General features: G+C 45.2%; 1 protein-coding gene across 1 annotated transcript in view; it reads right to left on the minus strand.

The window, feature by feature from the left end:
* MEX3C (mex-3 RNA binding family member C) overlaps window positions 1-5,275 on the minus strand; it is a 30,546-nt gene extending 25,271 nt beyond the window's left edge. Inside the window, exon 1 of the mRNA XM_037902524.2 lies at window positions 4,421-5,275. Coding sequence (XP_037758452.1) covers window positions 4,421-5,102 — 682 coding nt within the window. The 5' untranslated portion in view covers window positions 5,103-5,275. The remainder of the gene's footprint in view (window positions 1-4,420) is intronic.
* Window positions 5,276-18,519: the final 13,244 nt, after the last annotated feature.

The following is an 18,519-nucleotide window of genomic DNA, read 5'->3' on the forward strand; positions in this document are numbered from 1 at the left end:
AGCAACCCTCAGTGAAGCGTTGTCTACACGAGAAGTGCACATTTGCAATTTACACATCAACAGAACTTCTGTAATTTGCACTAGTGCAGGATGTCCACACTATGCATCCTCGCTAGTGTAAACTTGCTGAATATATCCACACAACACAGCTCCTTCAGCTTGGACTACACTTTAAAATTAGGTCAACATAGCTACAGCATTCAGAGGTGTGAATGCACACCCCGAGTGCCACTGCTATGCCAGCCTAACCCCTGGTGTAGGGCAAGCAAAGTTGACAGAAGAATGCTTCAGTTAACTTGGCTCCCGTTGCTCAGGAAAGTGGAGTTCTTACAGTGATGAAAAAATCCCTCCTATCGCTGTAGTTCCTTATCAGCGCTACAGAGTTACAGCAGCATAGCTATGGAGCCGTACGGATGCCGCTACGCTGCTCCTAACAGGGACATGGCCTCCAACTGCTCCAGTATCTATGTCAGTTCCCAGCACAAGTCCCCAAAGTGGGAGTAGCAATCCAGAAAGATAAGTGCTGTATCAATATTTTGAAGTACTGCATAAGTTGTATTTATATATTAAAAATGCTAAGTATTTTGTAAGTTTAAATATAACTGGCAAATAGAAGTCAGCTTACACCTTTTTTGCTTTGTTATGGTATATAAAGAATGGTAGCAGTCCATTCCCCCGCCCCCTGTTAAAAATTCAGCTTGGCTAAAGAACTTTTTTGTTAAGTTCCAATCACCCTAACTCTTCTTTTCAAATACACACAATAAACATGCTCTTCAGACCCCTGTGAGTCCTCCAGGAAAACCCACACCAGATTTGACATTCCTGATATTTCAGCAATTAAACCATCAGGGAACATATTAAGAGAACACCTTCCGGGTTCTCTTTGTACATAACAGAACAACAAAAAATGCAAAAGGACACAAATCCAATTGTTGTAAGCTCATTCACAGGTCACCTTTAAATTGCATCAGCACTGCATACAAATATTTTTTATTAAACAAAAATATTATAGAAACAGGAGACCCATGCACAGTGTTATAGAAGCTGTATTAGTTCAAAACCAGAATGCAGCCAGATGATGTTCAGGAGATATGATGGGATAACCACATTCTACAGTGTAGCTGCAATGTCCTTACTGGAATGGACAGCAAGGCAGGCAGAATTTAGCATCAAAATTCTCTAGTACAGCGGTTCCCAAACTGTTGTGCGTGAGCTTGATGGTCTATCCATTCACCTCAACACACTTTTTTAAGAAGGCAGTACATGAACAAATCAAGTTTGGGATCACTGCTCTATCAATACATGGCTAGACTGTGTCTGTGTGTGAGAACGGTTCTATTCAATAGACAGGTATTTCTAAATACAAACTTTGAAGATTCCTTTGATAAGTATACCACTTCTATACCAACTATTTGTTTAGCTATCTGAAGTATAGACTTCCTTTAATGAGTTGCCAATACATTTTTAAGAAAACCAATGCTTTTACGCCAGTGTTTTTTGGTAACAAAAAATAGTAATGAAAATCCTGAGTTCTCTCTTCTGCTACTTGTCCTTTTCTGAAGCCATCATTCTGTTTTTGGCATGATCTTCTCCACTGCAACTAAGTGTTATCACAAACTAAAAAGTATGATGTCAGCTGAGGAGCAAAAGGAGGCAGAGCAGATGAACACTTCAGGAACAAAGATCCTGTTTTCATGCAAACTCCATTGTGAGAGTCATTTAAAACAAAAAAAAGTACTGAAGAATACACTACAAGGAACAATCCTAAACTGGTGAAGAATAGACTGGATGGCCTAATGAGTCTCTCACATCTAATTTTTATGATTCTCTGAAAGAGGAAGAAAAATACAGAAAACAACATTTTTCAATTATGCGTGACCAAGTCTTCAGTCACTAGTGTTTATTTCCTGGAAAAGCATTTTCACTTCTGAATACTGAAATTACTTGTTGCTCTCTTGGACACGCTTACAAAGAAAGGGTCTCAGATCTGTGTATTCGACCCTGTTGCACGGGGAATCAAGGGACATATTCCTACTCTAATAATCCGTAAACATTTGATTTTGAAGTTTGTTAAATGAACACTTCAACTACTTATACAACAGAAATGATTAAATAAAAAAGGTATTTGTGTATAGGCTTTTCATGAACAAATAAAGAGAAAATCCTTGACCTGAGAAGCTTACAGTCCAAACAGGTAACAGACAAAGGATGGGGGAAAGTAAACCCAGTGAATGAACGGTGTTTAGAATGCATCTTTTTAGCTCCACTTATTTTGTATTATTTTAACTCACCCTTTGACTCAAACAGCAAATGTAAACAGAGTGCTTTTGTTTAGGCACCCGTGTTTGATCATTTAGGCCATCCCCCTTTACAAATTAAAAAAATGCTTTTAATTTTCTTACCAGAAACACTTGTGTATGAAATGATCTTACCAACACCCCCATCTTTCTCTCACCCTGATACCACAAGAAAGTGACAATACTGAATCTGTGACATCACAAGCATGACCTTATCACAAAAGCATGATTTGAAAAACAAACATGTGACTTTGCAGTAAGATCAACAGGAAGCAAAAACTGGAGTGTGAGGGCAAGAACACTTAGTCAAACACACAACAGTTAAAAATAGCAACAAGGGAAATAACACATTTATTCCCCCCATTAAGTTTGCTCATGGTGGAAGTCTCATCTTATTTGTCTGAATGAGCATGAATGGAAGTTTGTCATAATAAAGGACTAAGCATGCAATTCTGCAAACATTCAGACAAGTGACTATCGTCATTCACATACCCACAGAAGCCAATGGGACTACTCACATGCATGTGTTTGCAGAAACTGGCCAAAAGTTAGTAAATTTCAAACTCAATTTTACCACAAATTGTATTTTTAAAAACCCCCACCACACTGAAAGCAAAACAAACTATTTTTACTCAAGCAGATTATACTGAAATGTATGGTTTAACGTTTCACTCACACAAACAAGTAATCACCACTAAATGTAGGAGCCTGAACTATTCTTGCACTCAGCTCTTTATGCAGGCTTCCCAGGCCATTCCAGTCTCATGTTCTATTACACGCAAGGGCCCGTTCCCACCAGCCCCAAGCCCCGGTTATTGTATCCCCAGACAAAAAGACAGATTGGGGGAGTTAGTTTAAGGGACTGGTTGGAGAATTTATCCCTCTGACTGAGAATGAAGAGAGGCATCCATTCAGCTCTTTCATGCCATTATGCAAACCTGAATAGCTGCAGCTACTAAAACTGAAAAAAACCTTATCAAGTTTAACCAAGCAGTCTTTGATTCTAACAGCCTGCCCAGAAGAAGAGATTACAGCCCTATCCCTTCACAACACTACCGCTGTCTCCCTACAGTGGCTTGCGCTGGTTTATGCTCCAGCAGTTGTCCATCTCCTCTCCCCTGAGATAAGCTATACTATACCTCTCCATGTCTAGTTAGTCTGTTAAGCAGACTCCAGTTTCCCATTTTAGCAGAGCTGTCCTGTGCCAGCTCAGTTCTGCCATCCTGCTCCACTGGTGCACCTAGGCTTCAGGCCACTTGACTGGCAAATTTCACTTCCCCAGAGTCCTATCCCTTTTAGTATAAATACTCACCACCACCTTGCCTGACCCAGTGATAGCTGATTGCAGTGGCTCTGGCATTCTGCAAGCTTCCCCACCCCAGGCACTACTGCCCATTGCCCTGGCAGAACTTGCCTACCAACCTACTGCTCACCCCTCACAGAGCTCATCCCACCCAACTCCCAGCCAGAACTGTGGCCCAGTCCCAGCCCCTGCTCAGCTCACCCATCTGCCATGTTATTGCCTATTCTCCTGGCAAGGCTCAACCCTCACCCTGCTTCTCCTCTGGGGATATCAAGTCTCCTGGCCAAGGTTCACACCAACACACGCCCCCTCTCCAGGGGCTGGTCGCCAGCCATCTTCCGTGGAAAGCCCCCCACCTCCCAGCAGATCCTCAAATCGGCACCCACCTGGCTGGGGCGCCCCCTCCCGCCCTCCAACCGCAGACCCAGAGTCCCCGGCCCCCCCCTTTGTAACATCCTCCCACGGCCCCCTGACAGGCTGCCCACACCCCCACCCATGGCGAACACCCTCAGGGGGATGGCCCGGGATTACCCCACCCGCAGGGAGCCTGCCCGAGCCCTCCCCAACGTCTCCGTCCCAGGCACCTCACCGGGGCCTCCCTGCCCCTGTCGGGCCACCGCCTCACGGCCGAGGCTTAGCCGGGCCTTCTCTCGCACAGCCGGGCCGGCGGCCTCCCCCCTAGCCGGCGGCCCCCTCCGCCCCCGCAATCCTACCAAGCGGGAAGGCCTCACCCCTCGCCCGCCTCTCTCCTGCTGGCCTCGCCCAGGCCCCGTCCCCGCTCTCCTCGGGCACGACTGCCCCTTGCGCGGGCGGGACTCACCCTGACGGCCGACGATCTCGGCCACATGCTCGGAGCTGGGCACCGGGACGCACTCGGTGGTGTTGACGCTCTTCCTCCGCAGCAGCGCCGCCTGCTCCCCGTTCAGAGCCGGGGCCGCCGCCGGCCCCCCGCCTAGGCCGCCACCGTAGGCGTGGGACAGCATCGCCGCCATCATGCCCTGGGGATCGTCCGCCCCGTACAGCACCCCGGCCACCGCCGTCTCCTGGGCATCGAAGGCGGCGGCGGGGGACAGCAGCACGGAGCCGAGCCCGGGCAGCAGCGGGTGAGGCGGCGGCGGCCCCCCCGGCGGCAGCTGCGAGGGCGAGGAAGAGGAGGACGAGGAGAGCAGCAGCGAGGCCGGGTCCTCCTCCTCCTCCTCCTCCGCCGCCAGCAGCTCCTCCTCCAGCTCCAGGTCCCCTTCGTCCTCGACCTCCTCCGCCCCGTCGGGCCCCGGCTCAGGCAGCGGGGGCAGCCCCGCCAGCCGCTCCCGGGCCTGCTGCCGGGCGGCCGCCTCCCCGCTGCCCGCTAGGCCGCGATCGTGGAGGCCCAGCCCGGCCAGGCACTCCCGCAGGAGCAGAGTGTCCGGCTGCTGGAGCAGCAGCAGCGGCGGCGGGGGCAGACGCTGGGCCTCGGCGGGCTCCTCCTGGGGGCAGGCGGCGGCGGCGGCACTGCCGCTCGGCATGGCCGGGAGCGGGGGCGGGGGGGCTCGGCTAGGTCCGGGTCCTGCTGCCGCCGCCGCGGAGCCTAGAGGGGCAGCGTCCCCTCCATGCCGCTGCCGGGGACACCGAGTGACGCGGGGCACCGGGCGCGGCCTGGGCGCTGCTGCCGCCGCCGCGCTCAGCGCTTCTTTTGTTCCATCGCTTCCCACTCCAGAAAGAGCCGCAGGCGGCGGCGAAGGCAGCTGCAGCCCCGCCCCGCCCCGCTCTCCCCGCCGAGCGATTGGACGGTGGAGCCGGTGCCGGGGCAGGCCTGGGAGAGGAGGAAAGCGCCCTCCCCCGCGGCCCCCGAGCAGGAGCAGGCGCTGATTGTTGGGGCGGCCCAGCGCTTATTGTGACGGCGACGGGGCCGGGCTGGATCCCCCTTCCTCCGCCTCCGCCGCCGGCCTGGGTCAGGTCAGGGCGGCCCCGCAGGCGGCGGCGGCTCTGCAGCTAGGGGCCGAGGCATCGGGGCTGGCGCAGAGAAAGGCGCGGGGAGCGGCCACAGAAGAGGTTCGGGCGCCTGAGCATGTGGGTGGCTGGCTGGAGAGCGGCCCTAGGGGGGCTGCCTGGGACCGGAGTCCGCATGTCCTTAGGGTGCGGCGCTGGGTGCCTGCCTGGCTGTGCCCGGACTCGTGTGTCCCGGGAGCGCGCCGGGGGGTGGGTGTGTCTGTCTGTGGTGCGTGTTCCTGGGGCATCCAGAATAGCTGTGAGTGTGTGGTTTCCCCCGCGTATCCCCCCCACCTTCTTTTTTCACAGGGGGAATACTTATCACAAGCTTTTCCAGTCTGTGTCCAGAAAGTCTGAGTCCCTTCCGATGCTGGTCTGTGTGCTGAGATACTGCATTAAGGTCTGGGTATCATTCCGCTGCTTTTGTGTTCAACCATAATGGGGTTCACTCCTGCAACAGTAACAGCACTAACTGCACTTGCAGAGTGATATTGCCCCTTTTTGGCCTGAGCAACTAGTAAAATGTCAGGATCCTGGGGATGTCCAGGTCAAAGCAGAAATTGATGAAGTCTGGTATTCTCTTTGATGCATCTGTTATTTACAAGGAATGTATAAAGTCCTGCTTCTGGGAGCACAGAAGGAACTAAGAACAAAAGGAACAGTTTTGGAGCTTATACAGACTCAAGCCTCTTTAGTCAACAAACTCCAAAACCTGCTCTCTCTTGCTTTTCCCGGTGTCACACTACTCACCCTTTGGCTTTCTTGTCATCTACTTCTGCCTCTTGCTCTGTTCTTGGCTGTCATTGGTGTCTGGCTGTGTGTTCTCTCTTTTCCCCCGGCCCCCCATTTGTGGTATGGGCCCTTAACTGTCTCTTACTACCTTAAATGAAGGGCACATTCACATATCAGTTTGAACAAGTTTTTAACTCAACCTATAACAAGGCTTCACCCAGCTCATAATAGTATTTTCAGCCTTTCATGTAAGCTGTGCTTCATCTTTCTTTCTAAACATACTTGTGGCCGTTTTCCTTGAACACTCCAACAAGTTTCACAACTCTCAAACAATTTTCTCCCAGAAGTAAATGAAAGCCCCTGGCTAATATTCTGGTATTTTCCAGTGGCATTCCTCCAAGGAAATCTCCCGTGGAGCTGTTCTATTAATCACCCCTAATGAGCAGTGGTAAATATGTCGGTGGGAGAATGTCTTCTGCCGACATAGCACTGTCCATACTGGTGCTTTTGTCAGCAAAACTTACATTGGTCAGGGGTTGTTTTTTTTCCACACCCCTGACCGACAAATGTTTTGCTGACAAAAGTGCTAGTGTAGACAGAGCCTAATGTGTATACACGTTTGCAGGTTCAGGGCTAGGGTAGTATATTAATCTCACATTAAACAAAAAGTTCTTCCATTATTATTTTTCTTCTTCATTCTGGGGCTTTGACCCGCATTAGGATGTTTACTCATTATTAGAACCGGAGGAGTACCAATTGTTCTTTCTGCATGAGTGGAAAGAACAAGAATTTTTCCTGCACTTTTGTTGGTCCAGTATCTGCACCTTCTTCAGTTTTTCCCCTACCACAAACAGTGTTTTTTGTTTATTCCTGGTACAAGAGCCTCAGTAAATCCACCCTATTTAAGGCATATTATTGAATACAGCAAAGAAAAAAAAAAAAGAAAAAAAAGTAAATCTTATTATTACATTTGCTTTTGTTATATTTTCTAATGCAATAATAGACAATTAGCATACAAGTGTTGGTGGCTGTGCAGTTTATCTGTCTCTCACATTTGTTCAAACAATTCAAGTGGTTGTCAGCCATTAAAGGGAACCATGCAATGCAAATCTTAGCTGGAGAACAGAACACATAATCCAGAGTGAAACACCTTCAACAGGCAAGAGTCCCATATCAGACGAGTCCAGTGGCTAGAGCACTGTCCCAAGAGATAGGAGACCTTTGTTCAAATCCCTTCTCTCATTAGGCAGAGGTGAGGAATTGAACTGAGGTCTCCCATATCCTGGGTGAGTGCTTCAGCCACTGGGCTAAAGTTATAAAGGAGGTTTCTCTTCCAGCATTTCTTGCAAAAAACAATTTAAGTGCTTGACTCCAGGAGAGGGTTCCCAAATCTCAAATCTGCCCCCATTCTCAAAAAAAAAAAAAAAAAATCCCAAAATGCAATCACCACTAAGAACTTTAACAAAGGGACCTTCCTAGCCTTCTCTGAGTAATCTAATTAATTAACTCATCCCAGTCTATCTGCCTTGCTTCCCAGTTCTCTGTAGAAATAACCGCCAGATCATTTAACCTTTTCTGCCCCATGGATACTCTTGCTTAGTTTTAGCTTGCTGAAACACCTTTCATTAGCAGCTACGGTAACAGGAAGACTGCAAAATTATCCAGTGCTGTTTCTTGCATCTAAAGGCCTTTTGTGAATGTAGCTAAGGAGATCAACGGGTGCCTTCATTTCCAAGTCATCCTTAACAATTTGCTTGCGAAGACTGGTGAAAAGCTCAGTCTTGTTCTCAACGCTCCAGAGTTTACATCTTCAGGATAGCTGCTTGGTGAGTTGTGTGTGCTTCTTTAGTCTTCACTCCTGATACTTTTAAGTTTCTTGCCTATGAAAAAAGCAAACCTTTTTCTGACTCCATCATACTTATGAATTGTATTCTCCAACTGTGTTAATATTGTGTCTATGATGGAGTTGAAAACCTTTCATTCAAGAACTTTCAAGATCAGATGACCTTCCATCTTTTGCAAGTTTACCTGGCATTACTCTCCTCCTTTGAGATAATTTCTCTTTGAACTGCATGGATATTGCTAAACGTTTGAAAACAAGTATGAGCCATACCAACTGGGAGGAAGAAATTAATCAGAAAAATATGAATGGTAATGGGGAATTGTTTAAGAAAACTTTACTAGCTGCCCAAAAACCATGATCCCACAATTGAGGAAGGCCATATTGATTTAAAAACAAAAAAACCCACACCAATCTGGTTTAGAAGGGAAGTGAAGGCAGCTATAAAAAAAAAATACAACAAATGGAAGAAAGGGGAAGTTGACAGTAATTAATATAATTCAGAAGCTATGAATTGTAGAAAATTGATAAAGGAAGCAAAGGGACACAATGAAGTCTATGGCTAATAGATTTAAGGACAATACGAAAGAGTTTTAAAAGTATATTACTAACAAAAAGCATCCTGACTATGGTATTGGTCCATTACTAGATGAAAAGATAGAATTATCAATAATAATGCAGAATAGACAGAAACGTTCAATAAATATTTCTGTTCTGTATTTGGGGAAAACAAACAGATGATGTAGTCATGTCATAATGCTCTTTCAATTCCACTAGTATCGCAGGAGGACGTTAAATAGCAGCAACTAAAGTTAGACATTTTAAAATCAGCAGGTCTGGATAACTTGCATCCAAGAACTTTAAAAGAGCTGTCTGAGGAGTTCCAAGACTTATTGAAAATCAAGATTAATGGTCCTGTGAACACCAGGAAAGTTCCAGTAGACTAGAAGAAAGATAATGTTGTGCCAATATTTAAAAAGGCTAAATGGGATGACCTGGGCAATTATAGGCCTGTTAGTCTGACATTGATCCTGGGCAAAATAATGGAGCAGCTGCTATGAGACTTGATTAATGAAAAGGAGGGTAATATAATTAATGCCAGTCAATGTGGGTTTATGATATCTTTATGACATTGCAAATTTGATGCCATATACTTAGACTTCTGTATTTGACTTGGTACTGCATGATAGTTTGATTTAAAAAAACCTAGTAAGATATAAAATTAACAAGGCATATATTAAATGGATTATAAGATGGCTAATTAGTAGGTCTCAAAATGTAATTGTAAATGGGGAATCATCAAACAGGTGTGTTTCTAGTGGGGTCCTGCAAGGATGTGTTCTTGGTTCTATGCTATGTAACATTTTTATTAATGACCTTGAAGAACATGTAAAATCACTGATAAAGTTTTCAGATGATACAAAAATTGGGGTAGTGGTAAAGAATGAAGAGATCAGGTCACTGATACAGAATGACCTGCCTAGTAAGTTGAGTGCAAGCAAACAATAGACATCTTAATATGGCTAAATGCAAATGGACACCACTGGGAACAAAGAATGTAGGCTATACTTACGGGATGGGGGACTCTATCCTAGGAAGCAGTGACTCTGAAAAAGATTTGGGGGTTGTGGTAGGTAATCAGCTGAACATGAGCTCTCAGTACAACTCTGTGGCCAAAAGGCTAAAGCAATCCTTGGATGCATAAATACAGGAATCTTGTGTAGGGTAGAGAGGTTAGTTTACGTTTGCATTTGGCACTGGTGCAGCAGCTGCTGGAATACTGTGTCCAGTTTTGGTGTCCAAAATTCAAAAAGGATGTTGAAAAATAGGACAAAGTTCACAAAAGAATCACGAGAATGATTAAAGGATTAGAAAATGTGCCTGATAGTTAGAGACTCAAGGGGGTCAATGTATTTAGCTTAACAAAGAGATGATTAAGGGGTGACTTGATCACAGCGTGATGCTGGTAAACCAAGTGTGAGCTCTGGCCAAGGCTGTAGGCGTTAGCTATGACCAAGTCATAGCTGGAAACCAAACCAGCTCACCTGTATGTTAGTTTTGAACAAAACAGATATTAGTTTTATAAGAACGCAGTTAGTGTTTAGAGTCTGAAAAATATTTATAAGTTACTGCATGCATTAATCTCACCTGTAATGTCTGTATTCCATGCTGCAAGGTAACATAAGTTTGTTTTATAATTGTAAAGATGCCTGCTCTGCACGTGTGAACTCAGACAGGAAAGTGGTTCCCCCTACTCATCAAGAAGGGCTATTAAGACTTAATGGGCCATCTAGGACAAAAAGCTTTGTTGACTGACGCATCCACCCATGAAGAAGTTGCATGCAGGAGCCCTCGTTCCATCAGTTGAACTCTGGGAGAAGGTGATATAAAGATGCTCACAAGAAGAAATGGTTCTCTCACGGGGCCAGGGACACTAAACTAAGGCAGAGATCCCCAGGGGTTACCCCTGGGTCTGCCGTGAAAGATATTTTGAAATGACAGATTACTACATCCCTGTCATCGATAGGAATCATAGATAGTAATTCATTTGTGTGTATATGCTTGCTTGAATCTGTAAATAACTCATTTCTTTTTCCTGGTTAATTAACCTTTAGTCAGTTTATTACAGGATTGGCTACAGGCGTTGTCTTTAGTGTGAGATCTAAGTTACAAATTGATCTGGGATAAGTGACTGGTCTCTTGAGACTGGAAGCCACCTGAATATTGTGTGATTTTTGGAGCAAGTGAGGCAGGGGACAGTGGGGAGAGGAAGGGGGAGGGGATAGGGAAGAGAAGGAGATGGCAGGCAGGGGGTGCAGGAGCCCAGCAGGTTGCATCCCCTTGGCAGCAGCTGGGGCTGCCCTGTTAACAGGCCCATCGAACCCCCACCCTGATGAGCTCCACCCCCCTGGAACTAAACCACTTCAATGAACCCTCCCTCCCCTTGCACCCACCACCCCACTGAGTCCCAACCAGCAGCATCTGGCACCACCCCACCAAGGCCCACTCCCCAGCACCCAGACCCTCCTGCTGAGCCCCAACCACCTTCACCTAGACTCCCCTCCAGAGGCCTATTGCCCCTGTATCCAGAACCCTGCAATGAGCCCCTGGGTATCGAGATCCCCCACTGAGCTGCCCACACCCATATTGCCCCACACAGAACCCTCTTACCCCACACCTGGATCCCCCACACTAATCCCCTCCACACTTGGATCCTGTTGGGCTGAGCCTGCCAACACTTGGTGCACCTGGTGCAGAGGCAGGGCCCTGGCGTGTTTCTGGGGCAGCCTCACTGCTGAGTCCATGTCCTTGGGGGAATGGGATGGTGACTGCAGGGTGATCTCCCACCTCCATGCAGCAAGTGGCCTGTGAACCTCACTGCCATGCTGGAGCCTCCACATTTATTTATTGACAAATGAATTTTGTAGAATTTTAAAATATTGTGTTCAGAATTTTTATTTTTTGACGCAGAATTCCCTCAGGAGTAAAGATTGTGTGTTTCACTAAAAGATGTGTCGTAGGAATCCTTTTGGGGAAGTTTTGTGGCCTGTGTTGTACAGGAGGTCAGGAGACCACAATGGTCCCTTCTGGCTTTGGAATCTATGAATCTTGTTCTGTGAAGTAGCAGCTTCCTTACATGAAATGAACCCAGAAGACCATAATTCCAACAAAGCATCTCAAAGCTCACCAAGCAAACCACAGTAAATGTTTTAATATCACGGTCTGGACTCGGCAATTTTTTGCTCACAATGTTAATTTTTGGACAGAGAGTATACCATGTCTCAGCCAAAGCAAGGAACGAAAGCACTGAAATGTTCGTTTGCAAGCTATCAACTTCCGACTTAATTCTGGCATGAGAGTGTGTGAAGTGTTGATCTTATCGAAAGCGTCAAGAACACACTCAACCTGATTTTGAAATGGATGGATTGCCACAAACCTTGCTAACCATCTTGTCATGATTTGGCATTTTAATGTAATGCTAATATGCTTGTTGGAATTATTAATATTTGAAATTAATATTGATGAGAAACCACCAAACACTAATTTAATCTAAATTCCTTCATTAAATCCAAAGGCCAAATGGTATTTTTACCATTCCTCTAAATATTCCTAAAAACCTAAATAATAAGCAATTTACTGCACCCAATAGAGTAACAAAACATTTATAGGCATTTAAATGATCAAGATACTTACACTGTGTCAGACAAGTATTGGCAATGAACCCTTTAAGAGTTTATTTTTTGTACCCCTTAACAAACAGGTAACGTCATTGCCAAGTACTGACTTTAGCTAAAAACCAGTTTGAGACAGTTCACCCATATATCCAGTCTTAATTCAGATAAGATTTACAACCTCCTTTCTTCCCAAAGCCTTTCCTTTTTTAAGATTTACAACTTCCTTTTTTCCTCCTCCACAGCTTTTCCATTGCACCTGGCTTCACATAGGCTTTAAGACTGGTGTGTAGTTTGGTAAGGGCCATGTTGGCTTATTTTAAGATATATTCTCTTTATTTTATTTAAAACAATCTGTAGTAATCTGTACTGGTCAGAGGCCTTCTTTTTAGAAATTTCCTTCTCATTTAGTTATTCTTTCAATGAGATATTCTCCCTACTTTATTCCTTCTGGCTTTATAAGTTATTTTCAAGGCCTTCCTTCTACTTTCTAGTCAGGGGCTTTCTTATCAACACATTTCATTAACCAATCTTCAGGTAATTAACTCTAATTCTTTAAAGTTCATATTTATCTTATAATGCTTTCTCTACACATCCCAAAACCTAGCAGAAAGCCAAAAACAGGATTTACAATCTTTGAATAATAATAATAATAATAAAAAAAAAAAGAACAAATTTGTGAATAACCATTGCAGCAGTTTCTCCAACAAGATTAACTGATCGGACAGCACATGGGATGAAAGATGCATTCTGATTTACCTGCTGAATTTGATTTTGAACACCTTTCTGTGCGTGTTGCCCCATTGTCATAGTTTTGTCCCCTTCAATCAGCCGTATCTAAGCTGTCTTTTTTCAAGCTTCTCTAAAATAATCTGCTTAATGCCCGCTCTTATTTTGGTGTGGATATCAGTGAAATGTTAGTATACCTTAACAGTGGAGACAATTGTTCCATTGGGGACATGTCTGCAGTGCAAACAGAAGAATTTAGCTTTCCTAATCTTGTCAAAAATAGTCTCTCAAAATTTTCTTTCAATCCTACTGATAAATTCACTTTGAATTTGATTTTATAAGAACATCACCCTTTGTGGTGCCAGCCTTAATTGCTTCCACATGCTCTCGCAACACCCTATCATACCTTGGTAAGCAATTCAGATAACCCCCCAAAATTACCTTTACAAAGACTAATTGCTTGTCTGAATCTTTCAAATCTAAACACCTCTCACTTTACAGCAAAATATCCAAGAGACAATACAAAATATTGTGCCATATGTCCTTCTGCATCTGATAGTAGGTTTGCACATTTTTGTCAATTGTGTGACCCTTTTCCATTCATTCTGCAAGTTCAATCTAGCGAGTGTTTGCCTCCGCATGTTCTTTTGAACGGTCACATTGGCATACTCATGCATTAAAATGGAGAGTTTCTGAACCCAGTTTTATGATTTGCAGAGAAGATGAGGAATTTGACTGGAAAAGCAAATAAATGAAACAGAACAAGGAGGCAAGAGTCAGACTGCTTCTACGAAGACTGCTGGAGTAACTCCCCCCTAGGAGTTTTGACAAAGAACCGTGCTTTAATACTTGCCTTTCTTTGTGTTTGCTAGGTCAAAAGCCTTGTTCTAAATTAACAACAGGACCATTTTCTACCAAAAAAAACCCCAAACAAACAAACCCCCCAAAAAAACAAAACAAAAAAACCCCCACAAAATCTCTCACTTGTGGCAAAAATCCCACCCCACACTTCCAATAATCAAACCAGTTTCAGTGCCCTCATCCATAACAATTGCATTAGCAACCAACGGGAAACTTTCTGTCCAAGAATCAGAGACTCCAGGACCCAACAATTCAGTTTCAAGTTCTGTGTTAGAATCAGACTCCAGCACCCAACAAGCCCAAATGAATGTCTTCACTAGCTAAGGACAGCTCAGAAGTGCCAGTAGCAGAACCATCATCAGACTGTTCACTATGTACATGGCTGTAGCAGTTCACAGACTCACCAGTGCAGCGCCTCCTGCTGGTCATCTGGGAATTAGCTCTTTTCCAGCCTCGGAGCGCCTCCTTCTGGGAGTGTCTCACCTGCCTCAGGCCCCCTGTGTTCCTCCCAGACCCCAGTGCTCTTTACCTTGGAGTGCTGCCCCCTGGCAGTCCCCACACTCTGGGTCTCCCCTCCCAGGGGAACCCCCAACCCACTATACCCACCTTGCCTCAGTGGCTACTGCCAGTCATCATCTAGCCCCCACTCCACTGGGGCAAACTGCAGTCTGTCATGGTCACTCATCACTGGCAAGGAGGTTGGACCAGCTGCCTCTGCCTAACCCCAGGCTGCACCTCTGTAACCCCAGTACCTGCTTTGGCCTTTAGCAAGGCCTCAGCCTGGGGGTTTGCCAGGCTGGAGCTCCCCAGCTCCTCTTGCCCTTCTGCAGCACTGTTCTACTTCTGGTACCCTGAGCTCCCACACAGCGAGGTCCTTCTCCCTCCAAGGCTGGAGAGAGACTCTAACCCAGTTCCTCCCTGTGCCCTTATAATAAGGCCAGGTGTGGCCTGATGGGGCCTGGCCCCAGCTGTGGCTTCCTCCCCAATCAGCCCAGCCTTCCTCTACCAGAGCAGGGTAACTGCCCTGCTACAGTTGCCAAACTTCACATCTTTCAAGAAACTTTGCAGACCAAGCCCAGTCTTCTGATCTTCTTTTTCATAGGCCTGCTGCAGCTTGTGCTTTTGAGCACTGCTCTTGTGTTTGTAGGTATTCATGGAGAAAATGATGGTTGCCTGTAAGAATTCTCCAACCAATGAATTACTAGGTTTGGAATGACTGTGGTAGCAAGTAAAAGGTGTAACTAAAATTTTGAGAGAAATCGGGTGAAAGGTCATAATATGGCTGTGAAACTCAGACTTATTCAAGTAAAACTAATGACCCAGAGTTCAGGAATACAGATAAGGTCAATTGAGGTCAAGTGAAGGGAGCAGTTACAGAGAAGGCTAGGGACCGATGACCCGAAGAAAAGAGCAAGTAGTATAAAAACAGGGCCCTTTATGGGTCCTGGCCTTGTTCCACTGGGGCTGTATGAACCCTGCTTTGCATGGCCCTGGTTACTTGTCCTCACTTTCAAGGCCCTTCAGGACCTATCCCCACCCTACCTGTCATCTCTCATTCAGTATCAAAAGGTTGACTCCCACCTCTGATTGGCCCATGATGTCAGCCCCCATCATGCAGTTGTTAAATTTTTAAACAACCACCTTTGTGCTTCCTCCCATGCTGACCCAGACACTTGGGAGGAGCTCCCCATAAACATCTGCAAAACTAACTCATTCTCTTCCTCCAAATCAATCCTTAAAACGGAAACTTACTAACAGTTTGACAATGATTAGGCTGATGGTGTGCTGAGACCATACTATCACACTGACCAGTACTCTCTCATTCGTTGTACTCCCTAGTTGGTCTGTTTGTTGTCTCCCTCCATTGTTTCTTGTCTTATACATAGATTGCAAGTTCTCTGTGAGAAGGGACTGTCTTTTTGATCTGTGTTTGTACAGCACCTAGCAGAATGGGGTCCTTGTCTATGAACGGGACTCCTAAGCACTCCAATAATACAAATAATAATAAAATAATGATCATTTCACATTCCCTTGGGCATCCATATTCTCACTATAGCAAACACTCCCAATGCCAAAGTTATCCAGCTGCTAATATTTTGCATTTAAGTCCATTGTCAAGTTTAAGGGCTACCACTGTAATTACTGTACTTTAAAAATAATTCTTTTGCTACAAACACTTTTTAAGCCATGCAGATAAATTATGTCATTACTTATAACAGATCAGAAGTAACTTTATAAAAAACCTGTACTACAATAGGTAACTTTTCTTACTCTTCCCACTCAAATCTCCTCCCTCCACCCTTCAATACACCTCAGCAAGAACCATCTCAACACAAACTTTAGAGTTCTTTAGGTTACTTTTCAAGTGTACCTGATTTACAAGATCATCAGTCATTTTTTAAAAAATACCTCTTGGCCCAGATCCCTGCTGAAATCTCCTCATTTATAAATGTCAATTAGTAGTATTACAATTGGTTTTAGAATTCTGTAATTCGAACATAGCAGTATTTGCTTGAAGCTCTCTGCTGTTTGAGCACGTGTTGATCCTACTGGGAAAGGGTTTTAAAAAAGTTATTTTGACTTCTTGGCTCGTTACGCTACTGAGTATGGCACTATGGGAGAGAGATGTTCTAAGGTGTGGGCTCAGCAGTTATAGGGAGGAACCCTGGGGGCAGTCCAGCCTGGGTAGAAGGCATGAACTGATCTTTATCTTATTGTTGCTATCAGTCTTTGTTAATAAAATTAAATAGCAGGATAGGGATGAATTTGAACATTACATACTGTATGGACTGGGGTTGTAGAGTTGGTTGAGAAAGGCACCTGCTCACACCAGTATAACATTTCTTCTAATATATTAATGAATCCCACCTAAATTGAAGATTCTCCTTTGAATATTTTATTGTATGCTTCATTTGGTGTCTGTGGTATATACTTTATGTATATGGAACCAGAGGTGTATATTTTCAAAGCTACAGCAGTGCTTTATGGGGGGGGGTCTTCTGTCTGGGTATTCATGGAGGTGAGTCCTGGTTCAACAACAAAAAATACACGACCGTGGCCCTGTAGAACAACATTTCGGTGCTTGGGCCATAGTCAGTGACCTCCACAAAGCTGGATGCTGTACCTCTACCCGTGATCACATATGGACAGCAGCCCAACTGATTATATCATCTTCATAAAACAGAGTATGTCTGGGTTTTTCAGAAGCTGAAACTGATCTTGCTTAGAGGGGAACACTTGATATCCTATTATTCACCTGCTGTAGCTAGATCATATGTATTTACAAGCAGAGGATTATGAGATTTGCAAATGTCCCTCACCTTAGATGACCTGGAGTCCTATTCAGATAGTTGCAGCTGTAAGCTGGAATCCATGCACCTTGTCACTTAAAATTACCAGAATTAATGTAATCACCCTTAGACCCTTTAACTGACTCAGGACTGATTCACTATGGCCTTACAGATAGTCATCTATGAACTGGAGAAATAAGTAACTTTATCTTTGGACTCCATTCTCTCCTTTGTGAGGGAAAACGTATAAGGAGGAAAGACTTTGGGAGATAAAACTTGTGATGTTTCCTATGTGTGAGCATAGAAGGGTGGAGTGGTTTCAAACACACATTAATGGAAGAAGCTGGCAGTTCTGCTTTCTTTCAACTTCAGGTTGTATTATTGTGCTGTTTCCCCTGTGAGTTTTGGAAGGAGAGAAGTCTAACCAGCTACCAAAGGAGCCTGAGCCGCTTTAATTTAAGCTAAAAACAGACCAGGAGTAATACAAATATCTCAAAGCCTTTCATTAGTGCAGAGAGACAGTAACCAGGAGGCTGGTTTCATTTCCATCCAAGCTACGGGAACCATACCTGTTTTGGCCAGGACAGTCCTCTTTTTAAGCTCTGTCCTGGATGTCACAACTTTTTTGGCAAAACTGAGCATTTGTCCCATTTGCTGTTTCCCTACGGGGAACACGGAGGAATGTTCAGGCAAGAGCAAATGGGACAAATGCCCAGTTTTGCCAGAAAAGTCATGATGTCAGCTCGGGCAAGTGGCAACACCAGGTGGTTTGGGTTGTCAGCCGGGGGGGGGCTTGAACTGTCGGCACCGCACAGCAGGGCTTGGGCGAGCAGTGACGCAAGGTGGGGCTTGGGCGAGCAGCGATGCAGGGTGGGGCTCAGGCGAGCAATGATGCCAAGTGACTCAGGGGGGCGCAAGTTGCCTGGTGTCGCTGCTTACCCAGTGTCCCATTTTCACTTTAGTGAAATATGGTCACCCTGATTTAGGCAGGTTTCTTACCTTTTTTTTTTTTTTTTTGCTACTTTCATTTTCTCCCCAATTTTGCAGTTTTAGCTCTTTTTCTTTCTCCAAGTCATGTTCACATCCCTTTTCCTGTTTGTCTCACATGTTTACCCAGCTTCCTGTTAGTTTATCTTCCCTGATTCTGTTTGCCTGTCTCCTCAGGGGATCTCCTCCTGAAGACAACCTTCTTGAGACTGCTCTGCCAGGAAAATAACCCTTCAGGAGAGCCAATCTCTCTGGGCAACCTAATGAGCGCAGCTGGCCTGAAGTAGGCTGCCTGCTTGGCTATGATGCCTAATTGGTTGGCAGAGTCAGCAAACTGTCTCTT

The sequence above is a fragment of the Chelonia mydas genome, chromosome 5 (assembly GCF_015237465.2).
Source record: "Chelonia mydas isolate rCheMyd1 chromosome 5, rCheMyd1.pri.v2, whole genome shotgun sequence".
Classification (NCBI taxonomy): Eukaryota; Metazoa; Chordata; order Testudines; family Cheloniidae; genus Chelonia; species Chelonia mydas.